Source organism: Etheostoma spectabile, chromosome 20 (genome assembly GCF_008692095.1).
Source record: "Etheostoma spectabile isolate EspeVRDwgs_2016 chromosome 20, UIUC_Espe_1.0, whole genome shotgun sequence".
NCBI classification, from domain to species: Eukaryota; Metazoa; Chordata; class Actinopteri; order Perciformes; family Percidae; genus Etheostoma; species Etheostoma spectabile.
The window spans coordinates 16,081,672-16,109,240 of record NC_045752.1 but is presented as its reverse complement, the minus strand read 5'-3'; the positions used below and the strand labels follow the sequence as shown (position 1 = coordinate 16,109,240).

Genomic DNA, 27,569 nt, shown 5'->3' with positions numbered 1-27,569 from the left:
TATTTTATGTGTGAGCTAATATTGCGCACCTGTTCATGTGCGCTGCAAGAATTCTGTTTCTTTAATCTCAGTGATGATGGTATATTAGGTTATTAGTGTCGCACTGTTAAAGGCAAACGTTCCACTGTACTGTCATTACGCAGAGCGCTGACATTTGATTGAGTCTATACTTTACGCCACCGTAGTTAAGTGAAAGTAGGTCAAGTTGTAATTTACTGCCCCTACCAGTGGCAGCATGTAAGACTATTTACAGAGGGCATTTAAATGTCAGCTCGTTTCTATGTTAACTGTTAGCCCATTGTAGTAGAAACAAAACACAACAATATCATTGTCCATCACAACAATTTACTGTAACTGCCAATTTAGGGGACATCGCCCAACCCTAGTATGCATACCTTATAAATACAGCTGAGCAGAGTCTTGGTAGGCTGGTCCCTCTCTGGAGGGCTTTGTGTTTGAACAGGTTGAAGAAGAGTCTTTGGAGGCAGAGCCATAACCCAGTCCAACAGACACAACAGAAGGGACACTACGAGCTGCAACACACAGGCATACACAGGTATATGGTTAATTAACTAAATTTCAGAACTAGTAATATAGTGATAGCATGTGAAAGAGAATTTGTGTATGTATGTTACCCTTTTATCCAGTTCATGAGGAGAAGACTCGGTAGTAGGCAGCAAGTGTGTGATGGTGGCAATTAAAATCTAAGGAAAATAAAATCAGACAAATGTTTATGTTAAAACTGTTACTGCATCAACTATTACTGCTACTACTAGTCTACTATGACATTACATTTGTTTTGAAACAAGACTTTAGAGCACCAGAGTAGAGCGGTAAGAATGAGTACTGACTTGATGTCTCACCAGAATGTCCACCCACCAAAGCAGCAACATTTTTGAGAAATCTAATTTAACTTTTTTTAAAAGCAATTTTGCAAATTTAAATAAATGCTTTAGCTTTACACAGTATGGTTTAATCCATCAGTGTGTGGACATGCTGATTGGCAACTTGATGAATAATAATTTAACAAATTAAATCAGGCAGTATTTGGAAATATTCCAAAAATTGTTCAGAAGTGTACAGTAATTCAGGTCTCACCTCAACAATCTTCTTTGGAGTGTCAGGAGGGAATGTCTGAAGATGATCTACATGACTGATCAGGAGGTGAAGGATGTCTGACGCCACCAGTGCTACATTCTTATTGGAGTACTGGAACACAAACTATTTGCTATAATTCACTGATTATGTGACTACATTAACATATTAGCCAACACACATAAAATGTAAAATAAATTACTGTTATTCAAACAATATTCAAACCATCTTTTTTTAAATTGCTAACATGCATTGGTCAAAGCTGAAGTCACATTGTGAAAACTCTTCACACAGTCAGCGAAACAAAAGTTGGACCAAACTGTGAATCTTTTGTCTTGGAATGCAATAACATACAGGTCAATAAGTGGTAAGAACTAGAATTTATAGAACAGTCAGGCTCTAATGAGAATCCCCACCACTAAACAAAAAATTGACAACAGGGAGAAGTGGCTCTGCATGGAAATATGACAATCCCCAAAGCATTGTGTATGTGTGTGTGCATATCACAGGGCCCATGTCTGAGGCTACTGGCGACTGGTATGAAGGCAAGAGATGCAAGTGTACAAGATATGTGTGTATATATATGCATGATGCTGTGAGTGTGTGTGTGTATGTGTGTGTGTGTGTGACACAGCTTGCAGCATTCCCCCTGGATTAGTCTCCTATCTGAAGGAGAACCAAACATATTGACTGTCCAGGGTTTGCTCCCAGGAGTAAATGAATGCAAGTGTGTGTGTGTGTGTGTGTGTGTGTTTGTCTGTAATGTCTTAGCAGGCCATTGGCTGCCGATACACAAGCTAGGGATTCCAAGGTGGAAAAGGTATGTGTGTATGTGTGTGTGTGTCCATCTAGAGCCACTTGGCTATAGATGAGACAGTAAATATTGGATAGTATTATTCTGATCCACAGGCCTCCCAGTCTAGTGGCCTGAAACAGACAATACCAACTGAGGCAATTTCACCGACACCAACAATCATATCCAACAATGTTTTCCATCACACTTTGGCTCCTTGCAGCCCACCATGTTGCAGCCTGCCATGTTAGGGTTACCGCGCAGCACATAACAATTCAGTAGTCACTGTTTGACATCAAACTCCATACAAATATGCAAAAAGAGGATTGTGAATTACATTTAAAAAATAATTGCTGTAAAAATGCCTTAAAATAACCCTGCTAATCTTACTTAATGTTGTGTGTTCTAATAACCAAACTAAAAAACTAAAGTAGGTCGAATCAAACATCCAGAACAAAGACAAACAGATGCTTAGACACTACAGTGTTGTGTAGATCAGTGTTATGGGCAGTCAATCAATAGCCTGTTTGATGCAAATTCATTGCTTTGGTGTGATCACCCTGGATCACAGCCAGAGAGAGAGAGATTGTACAATGCTCAGCAGGGACAAAGTTTGAGAACAGACAAAGACAAAAGGCTATATGAGATAATCTCATTCAGCTGGGTTGACATGATTTTTATAGATTTGTTGTTCAATGACCAATTAAAATAATGCTTTGAAAGTAGCACAGAGGTATCACTGACCTTCAGAGTAACACAGATTACGTTGAGAGCATCTTTAATCTGTGAATGTTGAGTCCCATGAGCCAACTCCTCGCACAGCCAGATTCCCAGACTACACAGGGCCACACACCTAACAAAAATACAGTATGATCCACAACAATTCTGTATATTGGACAAGCACACGCTTTATACATGTATTTATAAACAAACTAACTAACAGAAAATACAACCATATTTGCAAGCAGTGAACGCAAATCGGTGTAGTCAGATGTCCTGCTGTTACACAAATATTACATACAGGTAACTAACTATTTGCTTACACAGACTAACAATTAATATGTAATGCATTGTCAGACCTATGTCCAGTGGTGGAAAGGAACTAAGTACATTCACTGTACTTAAGTACAAATATGAGGTACTTCTACTTTACGTGAGCCTTTTCTTTTCATGCCACTTTGTTTGTCCAACTCCACTACATTTCAAATGGAAATATTGTACTTTTTACAGCACTACATTAATCTGACAGCTGTAGTTTATATGTTTTATAATAAATTACTACCCAACAATATATATGCTACAAGTTCAGCTAAAATTTTTACTTTTACTTTTAATACTTTAAATTATTTTCCTGATGAGACTTACATACTTTTACTTAAGTAACATTTTCAATGCAGGACTTTTCCTTTTAACAGTGTATTTTTACAGTGTGGTATTAGTACTTTTATTCAAGTAAAGGATCTGAATACTTGTTCCACTACTGCCTGTGTCCACAGTGCTGTCTCAGCGCTGGGGTATGGTCAGGCTACATCTCTGGGGTAGTGGAAAACTCCCTCTCACTTGTTTGTATTTCTTTAAACCAATCACAACCAAGCTGAGTGCAAAGGCCCAGAAGCAGTCACTGTGCCCTTGTAAAATAGATAGCAGAGATAATACTATCTGCAGTAGAAAAACGAAAAAAACTGCTCCCAAAAAAGTGTGTTGAGTAAAGCCGTACCATACAGTGGAAACACAGGATTGGGTGGACTAAATATTAGAAACACATTTTAATATACTGCTTTCCAATATAACACAACCACCACAAACTATGATCTCAAAAATGTGGTAAGTTACCGAGCCGGAGCAGAGGGTTCCTCTCTGGCAGAGGTCAAGATGGTTTTGATAATGTGCTCCTAAAAAAACAAAGCATAGATACAAAGTCAGTTAATTAAAACAATACAAGGCATTAGTTATGTAAATATCTACATACCGTGCAACATCTTGTTCAGGTCTCACACACAAAGTTCACCTTTCACACACTTTCATTGTTTTTCAAATAATGACAAAATTGATTCATGGGATTACATGATGAGGTGTTAATATACATTTTTCTTTCTCTCTCTCTCTCTTGTGTGCACGCACACACACACACACACACACACACACACACACACACACACACACACACACACACACACACACACACACACACACACACACACACACACACACACACACACACACACACACACACACACACACACACCTCCTGCGGACAGTGTTAATGTCAGCTTAGTGATTCAAAACAAGTTTGTGCCTTGTAAGAAACAAGTGAGAGGGCTGGGATGCTGCCACGCATGGCATTAACTGCTTACACAGAAACAACAACAATAACAACATTACTCCCATAGCTCTGGACTGTTACAAGAATGACTAATGAGACATTAACCTATTAGTTTGGTTTTCACACCCCCTGTGGACAGCAGACAGGTGTGTTACAAGGTTTGGACTGACCTGGATTACACACAAAAGTAGATAGACTTTGACCCAATGCTTTGGTGGATGTCAGTTTTAAAGTATACTGACATGTTTTGATTTAGCAAGAGTATTGTATCTGTGACAGGTATCTCACTTTTATGGTGCAATCTAACTCTTCTCAACATTGAGAACACTAATTGGAACATTAAAGTTATGATCATGTGATTACCTGTCAACTTAGAAATATATTGTTAATACGGTTTGTCTAAAAACATTTGTTTTGTATTTTTCCTGTTTTCTCTTAATTCTATTGTGGTTTACTATTGTACTATCACAAAGGATAATGATATTGCCTAAGCACAGAGGCATGATGACTTGTCTCAGCCCTTCAAACCCAAACGACTAACTGCATCCATCTACCTTGACGTCAGGAAACTTTGTAAGCACCACGTCGGCTGTAGTGGGATGGAGGGCTGGAAGCTCCTCATACAAGTTGGGAAAACACACCAAAGATCCCAGCAGGATCTGGGCCTCCACTCTTGGAGCCTGGAAAGGAAGAAGGATAGGGAAAGAGAAACAAAGAAAATAGAGAGAAGGACTTAGGGGGGAAAATAACAAATTCATGTGCCTACTTGTATTGTACAGGTGTGACAATAGTTGCAAACACTGCACAGGTGTGTTTCTTACATTGAGTGATGAGCAGGCGGTGACTCTAGAAGCTGCAATGATGAAGTCCAGGATCAACATGGTGGCTCCAGGTAGACCAATACTGAAGAACCTTGGACTGCAGTGTTTTATGATGGTGTTCACAATGTCCTGTAGAAAACACATTTATTTTTTTAAAACACTCTCCTATTGCTATCGCAGTAACAGCTGAAACACATTTGCAAAAAGACCATATTCCATTCTTTATTCTGAAGCGGTATTAACCTTTCAACTAATAAACATTGCTCTAAATTAATATATTTAATATTTCACCTTCATAACACACACACACACACACACACACACACACACACACTACCTGGTCTTGATGCATCAGTCCTTGGTGCATGATGTTGTAGAAGTGTGTGAGAAAGTCTGAGTTTGGGGAAACATCTTGCCTTCTCTTCATGATCCTGCAGATCAGCTTGTAGGCATGAAGTTTCCCCTGCTTGTAACGCTCTGTCAGCATGGTGGCCTAGAGGAAAACATGCATATACTGTATATATACATATGAAAATAAACATACATATGCAAGAAAGTTAAGGTGTCTGCTAGCTTGTTTGTAGATGCCTCCCCGTCTCTGTATGAGAGGATCTTTTATCTAGCAAACACTTTTTGTTTTTATTTATTAAAAGGAAAATAATTGAAACATGGCAAAACATGACAAACCTTAAAGAGCCAGGGGGTGAGGATTCTTAGGGGTGGGATCAGAACAGGGGGCGGGGGAGATGACTGGTTGTCCAGAGAAATGCCCAAATTATCTCTTATCTGAAAAAAACAATGTCAGTTTTACACATTACCCCCACAATCTTTATGGAAGTGTTGTCTCATATTTAGTAATGTAATAACTGTGTGTTAGTACACACCTTGGCCAGGTTTTGCCAAAGTTCACACAGATAGTCGAAGACCTGAGCATGGATCTCTGGGTCTTTGATGCTATTGACATCCCCCAGGATACCCAGCATCCTCCGCCACATTACCGTGGCAACATCTGAATGCCATCCAGTTAGAGAACCACCCGCCATGACACTGCAGTCCTCGCTGGGGAACTCGCTGGTTTCTAGAATCAGTCAATAAATCATCAGTAACTCTTTCCCCTCATTCACAGCTGAGAAAAAAATAACATGTTTGGGAGTGTGCATGTGTATTACCCAGGTCATCTGGAGTCTGCAGGACAGAATTGTGGAGCTTTTGGTCCAGCTGTAGATGTGTGTGTGAGTGGGCGTGTGCATGATCAGCGTGCTCTGCTGTCAGTGTGGCAGGGGAGGGCGTCTGGGAGCGAGAGCCCCCAAGGGAATGCATGGGAGATGCACTCTCAGAACCTGGACAAAGAAATATACAGTACACACAAGAAGGAGAAGAAAGACATTTGAAAAACTCAACTGCTATGTTTTTTCATTGAGTGGTCCAGGAGACAGAATTCTTGCTGAGGAGATAGCAGCCAAAATGTAAAGCCGCTCTTTGAAATAACATCATGTAGTTTTGTCACATGCCAGGAAGAGATTTCAAAACCTATCCAACAAATCGGATATCTCTAAAATGGTATGTGAGATGTACATCACAGCTGTAAGGAGGCTGATGAAGAAGAAAAGTGACACATAATAATGTGTATTGGCCGTTTACAGAACAGCACACATATTTTAACATATTTAACAGCATATGTACACATTAACGGTCCCATTATACTCACTATGCTATATAACTATCTATGTGGTATGTTATATTTGGACTAGATTTTGGTTTGGATTTTTAGATCTGCTGAAATAACACAGTAGCATGAGAGATCTTTATGTTAAGTGCCTACCAGTAACAGTTACAGTGTGGCTCAGGCTGCTCGTCTCCGAGTCGATGTGAAGTGTTGTCAAACTGGCTACTTCATGTTCATCACAGGCCACTCCCCCTCCCAGGCTGTCTTGGTCCAGTGAGCTGCTTTGACCTCCTCCCCCAGACCCAACACCCACTCCACATGGTTCTGAACTGAAAGTAAAATCTACAAAAAAAATGTTGACCATTAAACATTTGTCAGGGCTTACATATTTGCAAATCAATGTAAATAATGGATATCTATTTATATCCCACAAGAGCAATTTACAAGGACCATTTCTTTTGATTTTGACAAGACTTGAAAGAATTAATACAAAATTGAGTCACATATTCTGTAGCAGGGCCACAGCTTGTATATATTAGTCTGATAGAAACTTACTATCAAACTTGCAGTTGGAGTACTGAAAGGCATTAAAGGAGTCCGACTGGCTGTCTGAGCTGATGACATCAGAACCGCTGGCACTTGCTGGTGACGTCCATTCTGAGGGAACCCCTGGATCATCAATAGGACGGAGATCATCTGGGGGTCGTGATCCAGGACTCTGACCTGCCTCCAGGAGCTCCGGCAGGTCCCTGGGAACCTCCAGACTTCCCGGGCTGCTGCCACGTCGGCCCTGTGTATCCAAAAGAAAGGAGCGTGTAAATGTAATTTCAGTGGGGGCAGCGCTGGTCCTAAGTAATCCATACTTTCTCTGTTCAATCGTCAGCAGTGATTGGCCACCAAGCTGTAGCTGTTTTCTGACTTTAAATGTGTGTGAGTGTGTTGTACTCACCGCTGTTCCTTTGGCCCTCAGTCTCTCCTGGATAAACTCATCCATGAGGTCAGAAAAGTTTGGGTTGGCGCTTCCTACATCACTTGAGACTGGACGAGCTTTCTGAACCACCTCGTCTTTGTTAGCTAGAGGCAGATATACGATGATCTATGTCAAAGACTGATAGTACCCGTCATACACACATACACAGAAATGATGGAAGAGGGGATGAAGATTCACAGGTGGACACGCAAACAGGCAAGATGAACAAACACAATGATAGACAGTGGCATATCCATACCTCCACAAACAGCTCAAATACACATAACTGAGTAATAACTTTTAGTAGATTGTAAAATATATTACATAATCAAGTAAAATATATTATATAATCAAGTGCCTATAGTCTTCGAGTGGCCAAGTTATTGCTGACGATATTTGTTGTGATTTGTTGTTGTTGTGTGACATATTATATTAAAATATTACAATAACCATACAAAAAACTGGAGCTACTCTCTGAATTGTAAGAGCTATCCTGGTGTGTATGTACTGTAGTCCTTAGAGTTAGCAAAAGACTGATTCAACAAAAGCCACAACACAGCAGGCAAACCCACCAGAAAAGCAATGCAGGAGTTATTCACAACATGCACAGCAAGAGTGTCAACTTGTTAGGTCCAAACAAGCAGCATATCAGAGGCCTACATTAGTGCGGTTATGTTACTATGATTTATGTTGATGTTAGCTTGGTAGCAATGACAGCAGTCAGTGTGAGTCTGTGAACTCTGAAAGCAAAGAGCATCCATCAATCCCAAATCAGATGAAAGTCAATATGCTGCCTACAGTATTAAACAACTGATCTTTTAATTCCTAAGCCTGTGCCTGATAGAGTCTGGTCAAGTCTACAACCCAATACCAGGACTTAGATCAATAAAGCTAAGCTCAGTTATTGAACATAGAATGAAAATATGTACTTTGCTGACACCTAGCTGATAAAAAATTTCACCTTGCTTCACATTTTTCCTTCAAGAATCAAGACAAAAAGCCTCCAGTGACAGCATAGCCACTTACCGCAGGACAAGACAGGGTGTGTTCAAACTGCAATGCCAAGTGCAATTTTACATCAATCAGGGCAGGACATTGTCTGTCCAAGATGTAGTCAGATACGCAACCAAGCAAAACCTTTAAACCACAGAGGTCAGTGCAAAAATGCCTTTCTATCATTTTAATTTTAAATGCGTATTAGAAGAATCAGTATCTCGCTGCGGTGATCATATGAAGGCACCTGAATTTGGTAGCACACTAATTTACCAACACATCCCAAACTTGTTTGTTTTGACTCTTAAGCATTAGGCTTTAAAATTACGATATATCTCCGCTTAAAGTTCATTTGTTAGTCAGATACCTCTGATGTTATGGTTATTTGCCATCATATCACCAACAACACAACTGAGAAATGTTTATGGTACAATATGTTGGCCTGAAAATAAATTTCCAATCCGTTTTCCAGTGACATTATTGTACTCACATGCCTGCATATGCAATGCAATTCACACTGGCACTATGGCATAAAAGGGTTAATGTCGCGGTTCAAGTACAAAGTAGCAGCATAGAAATGCTATGCTGTGACAAGAGTTATCCTTCGCGCAGCCTTCGCCCTCCAATATGGCTTTACGCTCTGCAAATCTGTGCACTGAATATTTACATGTTCTGTGTTTGCTCAGCCCATCAGGATGAGCCTATTTCTGTGAGAAAAGCTGTCCTCCTACAGAGATATGCATTTGACAATGAGCTTATAAGGCCCTGATGGACGACTCCACCACCTGTGTTCATAGAACAAGGATTAGGCATAAACACCAGCAATCATCGAGATTAAGTAGTTCAACACACGGCCAGACAGACAACCAGACCGTCACGGCACATATTGTCTGGTTTTATTCTGCATTGGGTACCAGATGATTGGGGTGGATTCCACATAAAGACGGATTCAGGTGATGGATCACGGTGCTCAAACATCTGATCCTCAGGACAAAATCATTTAAACTCAGTTCTGCAGTCTGCTGCCCCGAGAATTAGAATGAATATAAAAAGCTGTAACTGCTGATTCAAATGTGCACTGATCATGTTTGATATTATCTTATGCCAGTGTACAAGGCAAATAACAATTTAAGATTGTTGGTTTAAAAGTGCATACCTTTTCTTATCCATTCAAATTCTGTGTATACTACTCTTATCAAGATGGCTATTCCTACATAAGGTCTTATGCTGCATTCTAGTGGTCTGAGAATGAACTACAGCAATATGTTAACGCATAGAACTAGTGTTTGCTTTTCTAAAAAAATCAACAAACTCAAACCTTCATATCTACATGCATAGACATGTAAATCTAAATGTAACAAAGCGCTGATGGCAAATGCCACAAAAGATTTGTGGGCTTTCTGTGAGGTATTTTGTAAAGCAAGTCGGATTGCTTTTTATCTGTGCTTTTATCTTTTCTACAGGCAGTTGTGTTTTTCTGGTGACTGTGGTTTCCTCCTGTGCAGTTGAAGAGGGGCCGTAGTCCGGGGAGGAGGCGGAGGAGGCACGAGGTGGCCGCATGCAACATTGAGGAGAGGGAGGAGGAGGTGGAGAAGAGGGGTAGGAGGAGAGGATGTTAAAATCCCAAAGCCCTTAGAAGGAAGAGGACAGGAGGAGGGGGAAGGGGGCTTCCGAGGTAAAAGAACAGGTGGGAAGGTATGGGAGGAGGGGGATCCTTGACAGGAGGCAGGCTGGAGGAGGGGCTACGTTCAAGAGGAAACACATCAACAGGGAGTTTGAATTTCAGTCCAGCAGCAAGATGATGAGTGTCAGCCAAAAAATATCATTCCATCATAACAAACCAGTTAAAAACAGCCAAAAATGAAAAGAGAGTTGTTGGTGTTTGTGTGTTGAGTATTTCTTTCCAGAGTTTCCTTTGTGAGCGCTTTGTTCGTTGCGATCCTCACCTGGCGTTGTCGTCTTTCGCCCAAAGTAGCCCAGGACATGGGAGTAGAGGTCTCTGAGCGATGCGTCACCCATGGCGGCCCGGCCCTGCCGCTGTGGCGACGAGCCTTGGGATGACCCCTGACCTCGGGGCCGTGGCTTTGAGGACAGAGCGTGAACAACAGTTTTATAAACGCCACCAAGAAGAGCCCCCTGGTGATGTCGTGAGGCAGAGCTGCCAGGCTCCTGAGACCGTGAGCGGGAGGCTCGAGACCGCAAAGCAGAACGTCCCAATCGGCCACGCACACCTGACGACACGCCAGAGAAACCTGAAGTGCTTGATAACCCGGCCTCAGAGCCCAAGTTAGATCCTACACAGGATCCAGGATGTTGCTTGTCCTTGTCCCCTCCAGTCCCAGCCCTGTTTTCCAGGCCTCCAGAAATTGCTGTGTTCCCTGCACCGCTGTAATCTGTAACAGTCCCAGAGGCCACAGAGCCACACTTACCTGCACCTCCTGTCCCCAGCTTTGCCCCTGACCCTGCTCCAGCTCCAGGCCTCTCCCCAGCTGAGTGGCTGTGTGTGTGGAAGTGACTGAGGCGACGCAGCCTGGCTTTCCAGTGGGCCTCTTTACTCTCAAGGGGGTTGTGGAACTGTACTGACTCAGTCGAGGGACGGAAGCTGACATGAACACCCCCAGAATGGTGCCTTTTGGTGCTGATACGTGGCATCTTGGCTTTAGCTGGGTCTGACGTTTGATTTAATTCAGTGCTTGATTCTACTGCGTTAGCGTCTTGTCTAATTAAAATGGACCTCTCATTTGCTGCTGCATCTTTATCACCCTGTTTCTCTTCTATTTCCCTCCATCCATCACATTTCCCTTCCCATCCTTCTGCCTTTCCTGCATTCCCTTCTTCTTTCTTCTCCCCACTGTGTCTTTCTAAGCTAGCAGTCCCCTTAGCATTGGGTGACGGCCACTGACACTGCAACTCCAGGCACTCATAGATGCTTCGCTGCTCTGCTTCATTTTCCTCTGTTGAATCCACACTGCTATGTCTCACTGATTTACTTATCTGTCTGTCCTCTTTACAAGTCTGCCTGTAGTCTCTCACCACCTGTCTTGCCTCTCCTACCTGTCCTGTGTATTCCATTTGTGTTCTAGCAACTCCTGTTTGCACAAGTAAAGTTACAACACTGTTTTCTATTACATGACCAGGACCATCTCTCTCTCCTGTCTCCTTCTTCCTTTCACTTCCTTTGTTAGTGAGGTAGTCCCTGATGGAGGAGAATAAATCCTCCTCCTCTACCCCGGCCCCCATTTCACCTTCCTCTACATCAATTTCCTTTTCAGATGAAAAGTTAAAGGCAGAATCCCAGTCGCTTACCCAATCCGTACTAGAACCTCGGCTTCGAGAGCCAATCTGGTGCCAGAACTGGTCATAAACATTCCCATCATCTTGTCTCTCAGAGGAAACAACACCATTGGAGAAGGTGAAAAGGGTGGGAGAGGGGGAGGTGAGGGGGTGTGGGAGTAGGTGAGCTGTGTGGTTACTGGCTGCGAGTAAGGAAGAATTTGTGGAGTTGTGGTGGGGGGGGTTAGGAATCGAAGTGGTATCCCTCTGGGGGTCTTCACCTTTGACCCGCTCAACGATGAAAGGCTCCATGATGTCAGAGGCACTGCTGCTCCTTGCAAGGGAGGAAGGGGCATGGGCATCCAGGTCACAAGCCCCTGCCTGGAAGACCTCAGAACAGGAGGTGGGAGGGGCCTCCTCGCTCTGGGAAGAGTGGCGCATCCGAGATGCGCGGGATGCCAGTGTGATTGGCGGGTCTTCAAGGTCTGATAATTGGGGGAAGACGAAGGAAGGGGAGTGAGGTTAGTGGAGGCGTAAATGGGAGTAGATACATGTGAACGCACATATACAGATACCTATATAGATACTTAAAAGATAATCTGCAAATGCACAGAGACAAAAACAAAGTATTATAAATATTATAGATTTAATCAAAACACCGATATTAGATCATTTGTTTGTGCGTAAAGGAGTTAGTGCTGAAGCAATGTATTGTAATCTTAGGTCCTTAATCAATTCAGAGCAACATTACTGGTGGCTGAGAAAAAAAAGCTGTCTACAAGAAGATCACCTCACCTCTAAAGTCTACTTTAACATAAAAGTATTTACATCTTGAGATTGTTCAGGAGTGAGTTCATTGTAATAGCACCTGACTTGTGGTTACATAATGAGTAACAATAATTCCATGAAAAGACAGATAAAGCTAAACAAGATTTGTCATACGACAAAGGACATGCATGATTAGCCTCAGTTCAGTACGAAAATCTATTGTATTTAACATGTCCCTTGTCGTTAGTAACATCTGTCCATTTGGCAGATTTCTGTTTGATATCAAATGTAAATAAATGGCAACTTTTAGAGAGCTGTGAACATTTACAAGAGACCACCACATAACACACACCACAATTAAACCAGTTCCAATGAAGTTGGGATGTTGTGTAAAAGGTAAATAAAACAAAATACAAGGCTTTGCAAATCCTTTTCAACCTATATTCAATGGAATACACTACAAAAACACAATATTTAATGTTCAAACTAATAAACTTTATTGTTCATTTTCAATTTAATGGCAGCAACACGTTCCAAAAAGCTGGGACAGGGGCATGCTTTCTTTTTTTTTTTTTACACTCAATAAGCATTTGGGAACCGAGGACACTAATTATTGAAGCTTTGTAGGTGGAATTCTTTCCAATTCTCGCTTGATGTACGACAGTTGCTCAACGGTCCGGGGTCATCATAATGTGGCCCACGTTTTCAATGGGAGACAGGTGTGGACAGCAGGCAGGCCAGTCTAGTACTGGCACTATTTTACTAAAAAGCCACGCTGTAACACATGCAGAATGGGGCTTGGCATTGTCTTGCTGAAATAAACAGGTACGTCCCTGAAAAAAAGATGTTGCTTAGATGGCAGCATAAGTTGCTCAAAAACCTGTATGAGCCTTTCAGCATTATTAGTATTACATTTAGTATTGGTGCCATCACAGATGGGCAAGTTACCCATGCCATGGGCACTAACACACCACCGTACCATCTCAGATGCTGGCTTTTGAACTTTGCGCTAATAACAATCTGGATGGTCCTTTTCCTCTTTGGCCCGGAGGACATGACATCCATGTTTTCCAAAAACATTTTAAAAAATGTGGACTCGTCAGACCATAGCACACTTTTTAACTTTGCATCAGTGCATCTCAGATGAGTTTGGGCCCAGAGAAGTCGTGGCGTTCTGGGTGTTGTTGACATATGGCTTTCGAATGGTTGAGTTTTGACTTGCACTTGTAGATGTAGCAACAAACTGTGTTAACTGACAATGGTTTTCAGAAGGGTTACTGAGCCCACGTGGTAATATCCTTTACATAATGATGTCAGTTTTTAATGCAGTGCTGCCTGAGGGATCGAAGGTCACGGGCATTCAATGTTGGTTTTTAGCCTTGCTGTTTGCGTGCAAAGATTTCTCCAGATTCTCTGAATGTTTTAATGATATTATGGACTGTATCCCTTAATTCCTTGCAATTGTACATTGAAAATTGTTTTTCTGTATGCTTACGTAGTTGTTCACAAAGTGGTAAACCTCGCCCTGTCATCGCTTGTGAACAACTGAGCCTTTTGGGGATGCTCCTTTTACACCCAATAATGACACTCACCTGATTCCAATCAACCTGTTCGCCTGTGGAATGTTCCAAACATGTGTTTTTTGAGCATTCCTCTTTCCCAGTGTTTTGTTGCCCCTGTCCCAGCTTTTTAGAACATTTTGCAGGCATTCAAAATGTGAATATTTGCAAAAAAAACAATAAAATGTATCAGTTTGAACATTAAATATCTTGTCTTTGTAGTGTATTCAATTGAATATAGGTTGAAAAGAATTAGCAAATCATTGTTTTTTATTTTTATTTACATTTTACACAACGTCTTCATTGGAATTGGGATTTGTACAATTAAACAACAAGTAAAACAATAAATGACTCTAGCAGAGGCTATGATAAAAAAAAAAAATACAGAACAGAAAGGAGGAGTCAAATAAAATGCCACCCCAAGAATACAAGGCATCAAATGAAACATCACCCAACATTGACGATAGGGAGGTTAACGAGAAAGGCATAGAAAAAAAGGGGAAATAAATGCTTATAAATGCTTATAAATGCTAATAGGCGAAAAATAATGCAGGCAAAAGGAGTTAAAGAAATGATGGAGGGATGTCCTGTCCCTATGTCCAGGCATGCAAGTTAACAGGAAGATAAACAAGCAAGCAGACAGGAGAACGGGTAGGTCAAGTGCAGACATGTCAACAAAAAAGAGACAAACTGTTTCCAACTTTGAAAATTCTACAAGAAATAGTTAACACTAACTGACAGGTGTCATTCTTTGGTGTCAGCTTGGTAACATTTAATTCTCTAAATAGGCAAAATTCAAATTTAGCATCAAATGTTAAAAACAATAAGCCAAACAAGTTCTCAACAGCATTAAGTCAACGAGCCAAGTCAAAAAAAAGAACTCAACTTTGTTTATCTATTTGTGACAATAATTTTTAAAGCAACGCCGATCAGATTATTGCACAGCTTCAGGAGAATGATGCATCTTTGACGTTCAAGCTTTTCTAAAAACTGATAATCCCCGTTTCAGGTCAAAAAAGAAAAGGCTGTATCACATGCAAATTGAAGCTTCAGTAATGACAAATAGGCAGTCAGAAAAATGAGAGATAAGAGGACAGGCATAAAGTTTCACTTTCAGACAGACGTAGACACAAGTAAAGTTTCCAGGCAGACAAGCAGGCAAGCAAGCAGGTAGTGCAAAGAGTGTGTACCTGCCAGCTGGTCGGCAAGGGGGGGTAGTAAAGGGTGGTGGTGGTGAAGGAGGACAGGAAGAGGCGGAGCCAGAGCGGGAGCACTCTTAGCACTGCGGATAAAGGCTGAGGACAGCAGAGAGTCCCCCGTAGAGCAGCTACGCAGGGCTGAAGAGGTTGGAAGAACAGATAGAAAAGAGACAGAATAAGGGGGGAAGAGTGTGAGACAGAAAAGAAAGAAAAAGGCAATAAAAGAAGGAAGCAAGAGAGGAAAAGAGGGTATTGTTGAAGTGATGGTGAAGAGGTGAGTGGAAGAAAAGTGGATATATGGGCGAGGATAGAAAAATTAAAGGAATGAAAACAATGACATGCCAAAAGTAAGACAAATTATTTATAGGGAAGAGACAGATGACAGGATAGCGTAGAGAAGAGGAAGGTTAAAGGGTGGACAAAGAAGGAAAGAGACGGGGAAGGTGAATGAGTAGTATGACAGGGTTAGCGCTAGAGAAAAGAGAATGAGACAACTGCGGCAGCTTGACATCCCACAGGTCAAATCTCTTCTTGAGACCATGATACACAGGAGCACTACATTTGTTAATGCTCATCAGATCCACCGTTAACTTGCGGTCTCAACACATGAGGTTATCTGCAAGTTTGACCAAGTCTATAGCTTTTTAATCACGGTTGAATATGCAACTGAAGAAATGCGGCAAAACAACTGCAGACCTGAAAGAATGTTGGTTAGCATGTGTGGACTCATTTCCCACAGAAAAAAAAGCACACTGAGAGGTGTTAATACTTGTACAAGTGGTGCTAAACCACAGAAAAAGCAGTTCACAAGCCCAGAGAAGCTGCCAATATGAGCAAAGGGTCTTTTTTTATGGGTAATAAACTATTTTGACATTTTGAGACTTTTGTGGTTCCTACAGTTATCCTGCAATCACCATATTTTTGTATGTGTTTGCTTCCTACAGTCCAAATATTTTAGCATTTATTTTACCCTGCTCTGTTGGGTTCTGCACATATCATTACTGACAGTTGGAGTAAAAGATAATTTATTGAAACAAATCACATAATATAATAGGCTTGGGCATATTCCTATTAGTTCCCTAATAGACCTGACTAGTCAACTTAGGCCCAGTTGCCCATCTGGCTTGCAATACACTGGCGGAAACCCTGCATCAGTACAGCATCTCCGTATCAGTTTAAAAGAAAGAGAAGCGTCTGTGTTTTTGACACGTCTGAAAATCATACCTTCAGGATTTCTAAATACCCTGGTATACCGGGATTGTTTGATACAGCTTAAGCCTATACTGTGATTTATAAAGGGCAAATTGGCAGAATAAAATGTGATTACAATTCATTTAGTTGCGTGCATTGTGATAGATCCTTGTTGATACATGCTTTTTAAGCAGTTTAAGATATGCATAGTAGCAACGTTACATATAGCCACTTTAAGTACACAGAGGAAAGACAGCGCACTAGTTTTTTCCCCCAATAGTGTTCCTCTTCAACACTCACATACACACACATGCCAGTCAGTTTAAAACAAATACACAGAACAGTGCCTTTTTGTGCTATCGACATGACTAAAAGCAAAGTTGTATGGCCTTTAAACATAGAACTTGAGGAGGACAGTCGTGTGAGAGGAGGGATACTGACCTACAGTCTTCTGGCGAACAATACTCCTGGCCTTTTCGATGCCTGGGGAGCCAGCGGTGGTGGCGCTTCGCTGTCTCATGGCTGCTGCCTGGCCTGGTTGGTCTCTGCTCCAGCCTTTAGAAAAGGAACGATCCACAATCTGCCGCTGGCCCTCCGAACCTATACCTGGTGTAGATGGATGGAGTGGGACATCATTTCTCAATGCACATGTAATGGTACTTATTTCAGGAGATATGTTACTTCTATCTGTAACTATGCACTGATATTATGAGTAAAGAAAAGGTTGAGCATACACATGTTGTTGATATGAAGTTCTGCATGTTTTTATATGAGGGTTAAAAGGCTCGTGACAGACCAACCTTTTCCTTTATGTTTCTTCTGTTTTTGCTCACTAAGTTTATCTAGAGGCAGCTCATTCAGATCAACACTGTACAGGTTCCTGGCCAACACCTGAAACACAAAGACACACACAATACTTTAAGACTTTCATGTTTACTATACCATACTGATTAAGACTGCAGCAACATAGCAGACTTAAATGAGTGCAAAAAAGCGGATTTTTCAATAATTCATTCATCGACAATAAGTGCAAAGCACATGAGAAATAGAATTTAAAAAAAATCAACAGAGAAGCAAAATTAACAGACATGGAAACAGGAATTAAACTTCTGCTTCCTTCATTATAGTTCTCTACTTCTCTCACAACCATTTTCGACCTGCAATGTCATACGCAGTAACTGAATTGAAAAACTCAGGTGACGCTTTAATGTAAGTTAATTAACAACAATATGTTTGTTTCTTAGTCAAAAACTACATGTTGAAATTCAATGAATATTGTGTTAAAACATTAAATGAAGTATAATTCTTGGAGGATACATGATTAAAATGACTTCCAGTACCTTGGTGAGGGTCTCCATAGTGAGTGACCACTCAGTGACCAGTTCATCCCAGCAGGTAAGAGAGGAGAGGACGGAGAGGAGGTCGTCCCACAGTTCTCTGCTAATGTAGACGTTTAAATTCCCCTTAATCCAGGCTACTATCAGCGTCTGTGCAGAAAGAGGGGAATGAAATATACTAGAAAAGGTTGCATTCCTGCGCTCTATTCATTGAAATGAAATACTAGTCAGCTGGGTCATCACAATTTAACTTCATTATAGAGCTGGGCAATATAACGATACTATATCAATATTGTGATATGAGACTAGATATCGTCTTAGATTTTGGATATCATAATATCTTAATATGACATACAGTACGTGTTGTCCTTTCCTGGTTTTAAAGGCTGCATTACAATAAAGTGAACTGACCAGTCTGTTCTAGCTGTTCTATTATTAGCCTTTACCCACTTAGTCATTATATCCACATTAATGTTGATTATTTATCAAAAATCTTATTGTGTAAATATTTTGTGAAAGGACCAACAGTCAACACTACAATATCATTGCAGTATTAATATCAAGGTATTTGGACAAAAATATTGTAATATTTGTTTTTCTCATTATCATCCAGCCCTACTTCATTAAGGTGTTCAGAAAACAACTTTCAGAAAACAATTTCACATCATTGTTCAAGCAGGACTTCTTTTTATTGTGTTTACTAATATTACTGTATTTTAAATAGAAAATATGAGGGCAGCTGGATACTTGAGAATGCAAGAAGATCATTTTCAAATAAACTACAAATTTATTAATTTTGACTTATATTAGAAAAAGTACATCTTTGTTTTATCAATCTTTGTAGCCAACGACATGTTAAGTATTTAGAAAACCACATGCCAGTCTGTCTCCTGGAAGCTGTGTTGCTGTAAACAATAGCAATATTATCATGACTGCAACAATGTTCCTATTTATTCATTCCTTTTTTATGTACCACAGAGACAATTGTCTCCAGATAATGTTTGGCAAGTAGGTAAAGTTTTCTAGCCAATTCTATATAATGATATTATTGTACCTGAAAGATAGGTCCAGCCAGTCTGCCTGATAGTGTGTTGTTCTTTTTGCCCTGGGGCATGATGGACGGAGGTCTTTTCATCACAGACTCTGTCACCCTCAGCAGAACCAGTAAGACCTGCTCCCTACAAACAAATACATTAAAAATTAAAACGCAGGCAGATGTGACAGAGCCTTTAATGATCCCACTAAAATGTATTTACATGGCTATTCAGTTTTTCCCAGTCCATAGTAACATGTGACTTATTGTGTATCTGGTGTCATTGCACCTAATTATTTTACCATGTTTTCTGGTCCATGGTCTCATGCATAACAAGGCTGCGGTAGATGTTCAGGACACGCTTGCACATGTCGACTTGCTCCTCCAGAAGGATCTTAATATCGTTGGCTGGCTCCAATAGAAAAACGTTGGAGGAGTGGGTGATAAATACCTGGGAAAGGGACAAACATTTGGGATGTAAAATGGGTCCATAAACTATTTCTCCTGGACGATTTTACAAGGTGAAGAAAGAACAGACAAACACAAACAAACAAAACACTGCAACAATGGGACTGTGTTTGTGTATGTATGAAATGGACCTAAAGCCAGGACCATACCTGTAGTGTCGTCTGAACTCCAGCATGAACGCTGTACTCCAGCAATTCACTGTCAACCGCCTTGTTTATTCCCTGAGGAGGAAAGAAAAAAACCTCACATTTAAAGTTAAGCATATACAGGCAAAAGGACACATTCTATTCTCTTAAAATAATATGAAGCCCATCTTGAAGTCGGCTGCCTTACCCAGTAAAAGGTAATATAATATTGTAAAAATTGATGAAGATTTCCATGGCTATTTTGGGGGTGGGGGGTGTCTAACTGTGTGTCAATCACTGTTCAGGCACACGCATTCACTCTCCCTTGTGGGGGGAATGGCTTAGGAGACCTTTGGGCATTAGCAGAAAGGGGGGGAGGGACTGAGAAGTTGTTGATGTTCAAATTCTTTTGATAAATCCTGGATCTTCACAGTCTACCTACAGCAGCTTTAATGAAATGACAAATACTCTGTTCTATTTATTTATCAAGTATTTAGTTCACACAGGAGAATCTGGGAATAGCCATTAACATTGGTTGTTTCTTATGGACCATTTATCTGTTGAATTACAACATGCTATATACAGTATATACAGTATACTGTATCTTTATTGGAATATGAAATAACCTATATGGGGATACAAGATTTTTAGTCCCAGCCCTATGTCCACAGAGAAATGCACACAGTCCATTTTCAGAAATTGTGCCTTTAAATGACCCGTCCTCACCTCATCCTCCTTGTCTCCAATCTGAGAGCCTGAATCCAGGTTACTGGTTGTGGGATAGGGGCCCTCCTCCGGTTCCTTCATAAACACTGGCCTGTCCTCCATGGCAATCCACTCCTGGTAAACACGAACCACTTTACGCATCGCTGCAGCTTCACACATGGGAAGGAGAAATGCCTATAGATAGATAAGAAAGATTGCTGTAAAAGATTACGTGACTTTTACATAAACATAATGTATTACCAGAAAAAACAACTAATGTGATTATGCACATACAATGTAATTTTAGAAAGACACCACGTAAAATCCACTCCAACTTTAGACAGAACCACACATCATAGATTTGACACGGTGGAACTTTTGTCTTTCACCTGTCTAAAGATCTCAGTGATGAAGTTGACGTTGGTTCTGGAGCTGGTCAGTACTCTCCTCACCACCTCCATGTCCGTGAGCTGCTCTTCATCCATGGAGCACAGAGAGGAGGAGCTGGGCTCCCTCTCTGTCAGCGTGGATGTGTTGGAGTGGCTTTGTTCAGGCTCACCCCCAGACCCTGGACCCCCAGATAGCCCAATGCCACCTCCGCCTGATCCGGATGAGCACCCGCTACCTTCAAGGTGGATGTCAGACCGAATCCCACCTCCACCGCTGTCATCTGAGCTGCCTGCAGAGCGAGCTGCCAGTCCGGCTGCTGCTCGCTGGAGGTGAAAATATGGGTTATACAATGAGATGAGAAAATAAGATAAATCAGAAAAACATTGTCCCATGTAAATAATTGTGGGAACTAGCATTTTGTCATCCATTTCTGTTAGACACTAATCTGGTGTTATGGAACATTTTCACAGTATTTAATAGACTTTTTGGCTAAGATCACATCAACCTTTTACATTTGCTGTTTGAAATACTTGAAGTCTAGGCTTTTGTCAGGATAAACCCTCTGAATAACAAGTGAAGTTAAAAAAACAGGAGTTCACATATTACTAGAGCTCCAGTGATTAGTCGCACAACACAAGATTGATTTGTAAATATTAATCTTAGGTCATTGTTCGAGAAAAAATGTCAAAATTCTCTGATATGTATGTGTTAACCTGTATGTTCTTAGGGACGTTCTCTCCCTCTGTTCCTGGGATGGTTGTGTGTGTGTTGGGCCGTGGCTCGAGCCAGAAGGAAACCAGCCAGCGGATGAATATGACTTGGGCTTGAAGAAAGCTCTCCTTGGTGCAATACACCGTTTCTCCACCGTCTTGTTCCCTGCGCACCACGCTGTAGTAGGGCTTAGGACGCATCGGAGGCACATCTACAGAGAAAGAGGAACATCTTTATTTATGTGGTCTTAGGTTACAATAGTACAACATTATTCAATGTGTGCCACTTAAGTGCTGGATTTACAGTACCCAGAAGCTATTTAGAATCTAATGGAACTGACCCAGTATTGGGTTGTAGAGGCTGGTTTCCATGGCGAAGTTGGGAAAGATGTGGGGAAGGTAAAACTTCCTGAAGTGACCAAAGAGGAAGCTGAAGCCACGTTCATGGTTCTCTTTACAACGCCACTCAAGAGACTTGGCCTGGTGCACACACGGACACGCACACACGGACACGCACACACACACAAAACCGGGTCAAGCGGAGAAGAGCACCATTGTTTAAGGGCAGAATGTTATCAGTGTGTGTATGACTGAATGTGTGTGATAGCAGCAAGAAGAGGAGATACAAGAAACAAGTTTGTTGGGTCAATAAGGGATGGCATTTGTATTTGAAGGAGTTAGTGATACCAGTAAGGGATTCTACCATCAAGTTTCTATTTATGATAACTGTCAGTAAATAACAGACCTTATACCTGGTTTCTCCCATATGTTTGTTTATGCATTAGTGTCATTAGTGAGGCATCAAGACATTGAAAAAAAGTGTAATTAAAGAGTGTTAGTAAGGAATGATGATAATACCTGGTTTACCGTGTATTTGAGAAGTGCTTCTAAAAAGTAAGCAGTAAGGTCTTCCTGGTTCTTGTCACCTGACTGGGGAGGAACCAATGGTGTGATCTCTTCTGGGGTAACCTGAGCTGTAGGGGGGGGGGGGAGCAGGGTCATTAAATGTATATATTACAATGAATACTGCAAAATATGTATGAGGTTTAGAATCTTTTTCAAGATTTTACATTTTGTCAGTGCACTGAATGGCTGGTGGCATTTTATTAATGACAGCTGAATGTTGAGCCCATGTTTCAGTCTAGTCCCACTGTGTGCGTGTCGGTGTTTTTTCTACTAACTCTCTGTTAAACTCAGCGGTGGGTTGATCAGAGTGTCCAGGGTGCGTGGGGTCCCATGGCAGAGAGGAGCTGGGAAGCCAGGAATCAAACAGGCAAACATACAGAGCTGCTCACGCTCCGCATTACTCTGTAATGCCTGCATCCATAGCAAGAACAAGCGCACACCTTCACGGCGGATCTACAATGTAGAAGAAAGATGGAGTCGATGTATGGAGAGAATCCAAATTAGTACATTTTTCTTTATTTTATTAAGACCCTTGAATTAAAAGGAGGCTGTACACATCCTCTTGGGGAGGATTAGGATCTAGGGGCTATGGCAGACAGGTAACACAAGAGTCCACAATAGATCAGAGAGGTACCTTCAGAGAATTCCCAGTGTGCAGCAGCTTTTTGAGGATCAGCCCTGAGAGAAAAACACATTAGTCTAGTCAATTCATTACACTGCACAGTGAATATAGCATCAGGTTAGCCAGCTCCAATAATATTAAAAGCTGATTTTACATCCTTTTGTATTAGTAAGAAAAATGGATGCCAAACTGCAGTAAAGACGTTTTAAGGGAAACATATTTAGGCCCTACTGATCCCTTAGGGATGAAGCTAAAACGTTTGATAACCCTAGCACAAATGTAACATTCAGAGAGAGAGGACAACAGCTGCCCTGCACCATGCCGTGCATTAGGGCTGCGACTCACAATTCTTTCCATTGTCGATTAATCTGACGATTATTTTCTCAATTAATCACTTAGTTGTTTGGTAGTCTTGTTTTGTCCACATTTAAAGATATTCAGTTTACAGTCACAAAGGAGTGAAGATACTAAAAAATATTCACATTAAAGAAACTGGAATTAGAGAATGTTTACTTTTTTCATTTAACATGACTCAAAACGATCAAAATAGTTGGCGATTACTTTAATAATTGAATACTAATTAATTCATCTTTGCAGCTTTACCGTGCATTATGCTATTTGCAAAGTTTTGGTGCTGGTTGGTCTCTGACATTACACAAAATAATCTATAAAGAGTGGCCACATTGACAAAGCCTAGTTAAACTTGATTCAACACATACTTTGCTGGGACAATCTGATCAACTGTTTTTTGTTTTGTTTTGTTTTTTCAAGAAACGGGTTGAGTGTGGTTTTGTGTAAGTTACCAATGCTGTGGAACTGCCATCGGCTCTGGATTCTCTCCGGCAAAAGTTGGAGAATTTTCTGAAGAAAAAAAAGATTCAGACGTTGAGGACCACTTTTGCCATGAGATTTGTTATGTTATGCATTATGAGCATGTTTATATGTTTGCTACTGTCCCATTAATCTTGATAACTATGATTTCGATTTCACTGGTTGGTTGGTTGGTTCACGGAATTCCGATAATTTAATTACGGGAAAAACTTCTATATTAATACATTTAAGTCAGTATGACATTCATAAGTAGATCAACCAAAATTCCTATAAAATCAGTTTTTGTCCATCCTAATTCTAACTAAAAACACTTGGACAAAAGATTGTGCTTTTCCCAGCAGTGGCCTGAATTTAACGTGTGGGGCCAAATGCAGGTCAGTAACACACACATACTGACTCTGCTATCTTATCCTGGCTACTCTAAGCACCACCACCCATTTCAGTGTTGCTAAATGCCAGGGGTCTTAGTCTGAGGTTCATGCCAGCTGGTGCTGTGGTACTGAATAAGACCACCTACAGAAAGGTAGACTTCAGCAAATCACAGTTTACTGTTTAATTTCACATGTCTCCATTCCAAAGCCATGTTGCATCAAGCTTTAAGTAAGAGTTTTCTCTAGATTTCCACATTAATTGGAAATTTTCAATATTTTATTACCTCAAAGATGAAGAGAATTGAGTCCAGCTCCTCCCTCTGAGACTTGTGACCTGAAAAAAACAGACTAGCTTGAAAAAAAACCCAATATGGCTAAAAGACAATTAAGCATTGCTGTATGTCTATCCTGTGAAAGATGAACAATCAGAGCTCATCCTAATTGTCTGGTTAACAGTGAGTTAAACTTACCTTTTTGCTTGAGGCTAACCTCAATGATGACAAAGTTCTCAAAGAAGACATAGTAGATATGGGAGTAGTTCAGGTCGAAGAACTGCTTCAGCTCTGACGGCTCTGCATTTTCTGGAAAAAAGCGGGGAAATAATTAAAACACCACCCACCCACCACACACACACACACACACACACACACACACACACACACACACACACACACACACACACACACGAATCTTTGCGAAAAGTAAACTTTCTCAATGCTGAAAACACATTGTGCAACACTCAGTCTGGTTCCATGATGACTAGAGGACATCACAATTCGATTCAAATTATGAAAATCAAAAATTCAACAGAGACCTCAATGCCAGAATAAGAGCCACTGAATGGCAGATAGGGTAATTTACAATTTGGGTTTCTCGTGGTTAAGAGATGCAATTGAATGCATCATTAGTTTAATGAGGTGCGACGGAATGCACCATGGAGTCCGGAAGGAGCTATTTACATAACTCACTAACTATAAAAGTCAAAGTGTGCCGTATCAGTTGTTTTATTGGACGTGCACAATTAGGCATAAAAAACTGCTGGGGGCATAACCGATGCTGCTTTATATTTCAATAGTCAAAATCAAGAAAAACTTCACAATAAATACCTAAGTAACGTGATTTTTAAATAAACAATAGAACCAGTTAAAGGCTCTTCTCTATCCATATTTAGTCTAAATGTCGTAGAGTTAGAAGTCTAAACACATCTATAAGAGTGTGGTGAAGACCCCACCTTTCTGACTTTTCATAACAGGAAATATATTTGAGCAATGTAACCTCAACCGCAGTATCTACATTCTCTAAATACACTTATAGTGTGGCATGTAAGACAGACTTTCTAAATTCTCTGCACTACAGGAAGGGAGGTTTACCTTTACGTGTTCTGGACTGAATATCTGCCTCGACAACACTGGCTGTCATTTGGGAAGGAGACACACCGACTCAGACACAGATAAAACACACGCTCATACGGGCGTAGCTCCACTGTAGTTCAGGGTCAAATGTGAAAGATGACACACAAGCATGTAGAAGGACATTAGGCTATGCTCTCAGAAGAGCTTCTGGTGATAGCCTCTGGGTTTGTTTACATGAAGTCTGAACTGTGTTATACACACTCCCACACTGAGGCTGTCTGTGCTCTATGCCATTGTGGTTGCCCTTGTAAGGTCTAAGTAGCCTAGCTGAGAGGTTCGCTTTTCTTTTCCTCAGGGCACGGAAATTTTAACACCACATTTCTCACTACTTGATTTCACAAGCCATGTGCTAAGGTGATGTACAGAAGCTCCTTTTCTACAAAACCCATAGCAAATGACTAGGTCACTCTTCACATGCATTGACATTGCAATATTAGGTAGTGGCACTCAATGTTTTTTTTTTGGTTTAGACCTTAGATGTTTGAGTCCACAACAAAGAGAGCTACTGTACATTTTGCCCTTGTTCTACGTCACAGTCAATAAGTGTGAACAAGTAATCTACACAATTACTGGTTTAAGGCTGCGTTCACACACACATACTCAAGTAGTTGTCAGGCCGTCCGTGTGAGAACGCAGGTCTTCTTATTATTAACCTCAATATTAATGTAGTCAAAGTTTAGTCCTTATCCTAAACATAACATAATTATTCCTGCATCAACAATAGGGAAAAACAGGGCTTGGGACCAGTTACTAAATAACCTGATTGCATCAAAGGGATTGCAAAGCGATGAAATAACTTCTTGTTGAATCATTCTTTCAGATCAGGTACAGTGGCTTGCATAAGTTTGCACACCCATGCTAAAGTTGATTAAAAAGAGGAATAAAAAAGCATCTTCTGGAAATTGATCTTAATGCCTTAAAATTTGTGTCCTTAAAAGGTTGGATTTTCCTACATTTTTTTGAATTAAGGCATTACTGATCAACGCCACTCTGGCGTCTGATGACCCTGGTTGCCACAGAGGTGTCCGAGGACATCGAGAGTAAAATTCAAATTCCTTTTCAGACCCTGTCATCCACTTCAACTGACGTTATGGAAGAGAATGGACACATTTGTTGTGTGTGACTAAAGTAGGCTGAATAAGTGTTCTTACCAAGAAAAGCTAAAATGATGGGGACGCGAACAAAAAAGGCCAGATCCAGTGTAAAAAAAAAAACCATTCTGCACATTTCCTGTAGACCTACATTTAATTGTTTGCGTCCACAAGTAACGTATGCCTCCACAAGTAACGTTACTAACCAAGTATTTTATATATACATAAAGTACAGTATATGCATAAAGTACAGTACATATATACACTAAGATTAAATAATTTAAACAAAACCCATTTATAAACGTTACTGCTTTTTCGCAAAAACCGCAGCTTTCCTGTTTAGTTTTCGCCATTAAAACAGATTTACGCCAGCTGACGGACAACGAGGCAGATATGTAATATATTTATAAACTGCCGACAGGTAGTCACAATGTGTTGCCGCTCAGCTCGGCATAATCGCTGACAGGTGTGGACGAGCGCCACAGATCGCCTGCAAGGGCTCGGCTCCGACTGCCACAGACTCCTCGATGCGCTGAGTACTGATCGACGTCTCTGTGGTGAACGATGGAGGATCTCGGCCCTACTGATATTATTTTGCTTGCTTGCTCTCTAAAGTTAGTGGCATTGCTCCAGCTCTTATCAGTGCTGCAAATAATAGTTCCCTTGTGCATGTTCTCAAAGTGGTGGTCTGGCACCATGTTGATTGTTAAAACGATGCGGTTAGCTATTGTTCAGCTGTCTGAGTATTCCTTCGCAAACAATGTGACTGCAAGTGTGTTTGTGTGCAACTTTGCGTGTCTCTGTGATTGTTATCAAGGTCTTGTATTCCCCATACAGCACGGAGAGGGGCACACCCCTTTCTTTCACTCACACACACACACACACACACACACACACACACACACACACACACACAC

The 27,569-nt window shown here is 40.9% G+C and overlaps 1 protein-coding gene across 11 annotated transcripts in view; it reads right to left on the bottom strand.

The window, feature by feature from the left end:
• ralgapa1 (Ral GTPase activating protein catalytic subunit alpha 1) overlaps positions 1 to 27,569 on the bottom strand; it is a 68,853-nt gene that overhangs the window by 39,664 nt on the left and 1,620 nt on the right. For 4 of the 11 annotated variants that reach the window (XM_032501208.1, XM_032501204.1, XM_032501209.1 and 1 more), the window contains exons 2-33: positions 24,620 to 24,730; positions 24,434 to 24,483; positions 23,751 to 23,808; positions 22,960 to 23,003; positions 22,601 to 22,778; positions 22,278 to 22,393; positions 21,761 to 21,899; positions 21,423 to 21,631; positions 20,709 to 21,032; positions 20,341 to 20,514; positions 19,639 to 19,710; positions 19,324 to 19,472; positions 19,043 to 19,166; positions 17,992 to 18,138; positions 17,452 to 17,542; positions 17,093 to 17,257; positions 15,452 to 15,598; positions 10,608 to 12,419; positions 7,648 to 7,772; positions 7,254 to 7,488; positions 6,855 to 7,040; positions 6,202 to 6,372; positions 5,917 to 6,110; positions 5,720 to 5,818; positions 5,370 to 5,525; positions 5,033 to 5,161; positions 4,766 to 4,891; positions 3,722 to 3,780; positions 2,633 to 2,741; positions 1,099 to 1,209; positions 636 to 704; positions 396 to 533 (exon numbers count right to left, since the gene is read on the bottom strand). In XM_032501208.1, coding sequence (XP_032357099.1) covers positions 396 to 533; positions 636 to 704; positions 1,099 to 1,209; positions 2,633 to 2,741; positions 3,722 to 3,780; positions 4,766 to 4,891; positions 5,033 to 5,161; positions 5,370 to 5,525; positions 5,720 to 5,818; positions 5,917 to 6,110; positions 6,202 to 6,372; positions 6,855 to 7,040; positions 7,254 to 7,488; positions 7,648 to 7,772; positions 10,608 to 12,419; positions 15,452 to 15,598; positions 17,093 to 17,257; positions 17,452 to 17,542; positions 17,992 to 18,138; positions 19,043 to 19,166; positions 19,324 to 19,472; positions 19,639 to 19,710; positions 20,341 to 20,514; positions 20,709 to 21,032; positions 21,423 to 21,631; positions 21,761 to 21,899; positions 22,278 to 22,393; positions 22,601 to 22,778; positions 22,960 to 23,003; positions 23,751 to 23,808; positions 24,434 to 24,483; positions 24,620 to 24,730 — 6,017 coding nt within the window. The remainder of the gene's footprint in view (positions 1 to 395; positions 534 to 635; positions 705 to 1,098; positions 1,210 to 2,632; positions 2,742 to 3,721; positions 3,781 to 4,765; positions 4,892 to 5,032; positions 5,162 to 5,369; positions 5,526 to 5,719; positions 5,819 to 5,916; positions 6,111 to 6,201; positions 6,373 to 6,854; positions 7,041 to 7,253; positions 7,489 to 7,647; positions 7,773 to 10,607; positions 12,420 to 15,451; positions 15,599 to 17,092; positions 17,258 to 17,451; positions 17,543 to 17,991; positions 18,139 to 19,042; positions 19,167 to 19,323; positions 19,473 to 19,638; positions 19,711 to 20,340; positions 20,515 to 20,708; positions 21,033 to 21,422; positions 21,632 to 21,760; positions 21,900 to 22,277; positions 22,394 to 22,600; positions 22,779 to 22,959; positions 23,004 to 23,750; positions 23,809 to 24,433; positions 24,484 to 24,619; positions 24,731 to 27,569) is intronic. The other 7 variants (XM_032501210.1, XM_032501215.1, XM_032501212.1 and 4 more) reach the window with 5 other exon arrangements.